At 33.5% G+C, this 2,939-nt stretch overlaps 1 protein-coding gene across 1 annotated transcript in view; it reads right to left on the minus strand.

The window, feature by feature from the left end:
- Positions 1–107: 107 nt before the first annotated feature.
- LOC106881140 (uncharacterized) overlaps positions 108–2,939 on the minus strand; it is a 74,363-nt gene continuing 71,531 nt past the window's right edge. Inside the window, exon 5 of the mRNA XM_014931425.2 lies at positions 108–1,036. Coding sequence (XP_014786911.1) covers positions 1,026–1,036 — 11 coding nt within the window. The 3' untranslated portion in view covers positions 108–1,025. The remainder of the gene's footprint in view (positions 1,037–2,939) is intronic.

The following is a 2,939-nucleotide window of genomic DNA, read 5'->3' on the forward strand; positions in this document are numbered from 1 at the left end:
CATATATACATATATACATATGTGTGTCCGTGCGTTAGTGTTTATCTTTGTCTGTGTATTGTTGGAAATTTATTAAGTTACAATGAAAATTAGGAAAATCAACAACATTTAGTACTTGTTGTTTTTTTTTTTAGGTTTTTCTCTTCAATATGTTTATTCCAGAAAAAATAGAGAGAAAGAGAAAAGAAGAATAGAAAGTCGTGTTTAATTTCCGGGAGTACCGAAAATATATCTGGTTGTAACGCTCAGGCATTGAAGAAGCGGCGATTAAAGTTAAACTATGTTACAACAGAGTACACCAAATGTTAAATGGTAACCATGTAGAAAGATACGTTCTGAAAAGAATTGAGTCATCGAGAGAAAAGCTAAGAAATAATGAAGAACGAGGGCAGTTTTTCAAGGTTAACGAGAGAGTGAAAGTATTGGAGAAATACTGAAAAAATGTACGAAGGAAAAGAGAAATAGGTTAACAGTAACATAGTTGAAACGTCGAAAAGAAAGAAAACAGAGCGGAGAGAGGTATACAGTATATGTCTGCGGGTGTTTTTTGTGTGTCTATGTGTTTGTATAGGGGAGAATATGCATATGTGTGAATGTGTGTCTGTATGCACGCATGAGAGAGGTCGTGAGAGAAGTGTTTAACATTGTGACAAAGTATGAGAGAGAAATGGAAGAGGTAGTTATATATTAGAGAGTAGAGGAGGTTGGAAAAAGTATTCTTTGCTCAACATATATATATGCGTGTGTATATATGTGTGTGTGTATGTGTACATATATATATATATATATATATATATATAGTGTATATCGATACGCATAGAGAGGGAGAGAGAGATTTAGATAGAGATATAGGAAAAGAGCTAGAGAGGTAGGAAGGTCGAGAAAGAGAAAGAGTCAATGAATGACTTTTTGTAGCCTGAGAGTAAATGGAGATCAGACCATTGGTGAAAGATAGACGATAACGTCATTGCGATGAGGAGAGGGGCTGTGTCTTCCTGGCTGAAACGTTTCCGATTGCCGAGCATTTATTTGCTTCCTGTAAAAATAAAATAAAATGTAAACGTAAATCGGTGAATTGAAGTGGAGAGAACATCTTTTTTTTTTCTAAACTATCACTTACACGGTTTACACATTATAGCGTATTAAATGTTTATTTTTGATATATGTATGCGTGTGTGTGTGTGCATGTGTATGTCTGTGTATGTTTGTGTGTGTGTGCATATACGCATATACATGCACACACATATCTAAAAACAAAAAAATACATTGACCCAGCAATACTTTACACACATCTAGTTTGCGCTGAAATGCGTCTACATTTTTAGAATGTGATTTCCTCTCTCTGAAATTGTTTACTTATACTTACGCTTACAACACGTTGTGTAAGCTGGGTACGAAACAGTTTGCTGTGCAATACAACTCCAAGAGCATGCGTTAAATGTTTGTTTGTCTGGTTTGCAGGAGTGTATATATATATATATATATATATTATTTAATAGATACAATATATGTTTATATGTGGTACTAATACTTTCATATGTTGAGAAATACCTCAAACATATTCATGAGGCACAAACTACATATAACTTTTTGCGTTTTTTCTCTCATTCCATTTTTAAACATGTATTGTGTCTATTAGATAATATTTATCTCTCACCAGATAGAGTACTTTTTTGTTGATCTTACCATCATGGAACAGTACATTATATATATGTTTGTGTGTGTGTGTGTGTGTGTGTGTGTGTGTGTGTGTGTGTGTGTGTGTGTGTGTGTGTGTGTGTGTGTTTGTGTGTGTGTGTGTGTGTGTGTGTGTGTGTGTGTATGTGTGTGTAGTTGAATAAAATTTGGCTTAAAAGCTCGTCTACAATATTTTTAACCCAATGATATCATAGAGTGAGAATACACTTCTCACTGGATATACACCTAAAATTTCTTAATCTCTCTAGCGTTTATAAACAGATAAAAGAGAATAGACTGGACGACATAAAGAATGTTCAATTCATTTTCAATGATTCATCTCTCTCTCTCTCTCTCTCTCTCTCTCTCTCTCTCTCTCTCTCTCACACTCATTCATTCTGTAAGTATGTATATATGCACACAAATGTTCGTGCTTTTCTTTGGTATTCCTGGATGGGTTAAAAAGTTATAATGATAAGAGCGCACATAGTACCCCATTTTGTGTAAGTCTTTGTGTGAAAGAAATATGATTCATATCGTAATGCAACAATTGTCACATAGCTTCCTTAAAAAGAAAATTTGGGGCAGGCCTTTTGATCAACAAAGAGCCAGAATAGGCTCTGACATTCAAAAACGCTTTTTGCATTCTATGTTACAATGTGATTTTATAGATTTTTGTTGTAAATGCACGGCATGCGACAGGATAGCGTAATATTTGTGTAACTGATGTAAAGGTTTGGCACGTGAACTTTCCATATTGAAATATCCATATTTCATTAATTGCCTGATGGTCTTTCTCTTTGTAGAGACATATGATATCATTTTTGATTCTGCACCTTTTGTGATATAGTGTAACTGACAGTTTGTTATTACATGCGATAATTATTGTGCTCTATACGCTTTTGATTTTATATTTGTCCGTTTTGCAGCAACGAAGAATTTGATCCATGCATTATACTATATATCGAGTTTCTGTGTCTTGACTAGTCTTTTTATGGACCCTCTATAGTAGAGAATTTGTTCTGCTAATGATTGGCAAACGTAAAAGATTCGTTTCCTTTCTTAATTTTTTTCTTTTTTTGTAATCGAAATTTTCAAATATTGTTTCATACGGAAGAACATACAATATCCTAGCTTAGAATAGACATTTGTGAGTGATTTTCATGTATACTAAATTACTATATTTTCTCGTTCTAATTCATATGTATATATCTACAAATCGGGTTTGCAGCTTGAATGCATATTAAACTTGTATTTTAAAT

This window comes from Octopus bimaculoides, chromosome 1, assembly GCF_001194135.2.
Source record: "Octopus bimaculoides isolate UCB-OBI-ISO-001 chromosome 1, ASM119413v2, whole genome shotgun sequence".
NCBI lineage: Eukaryota > Metazoa > Mollusca > Cephalopoda > Octopoda > Octopodidae > Octopus > Octopus bimaculoides.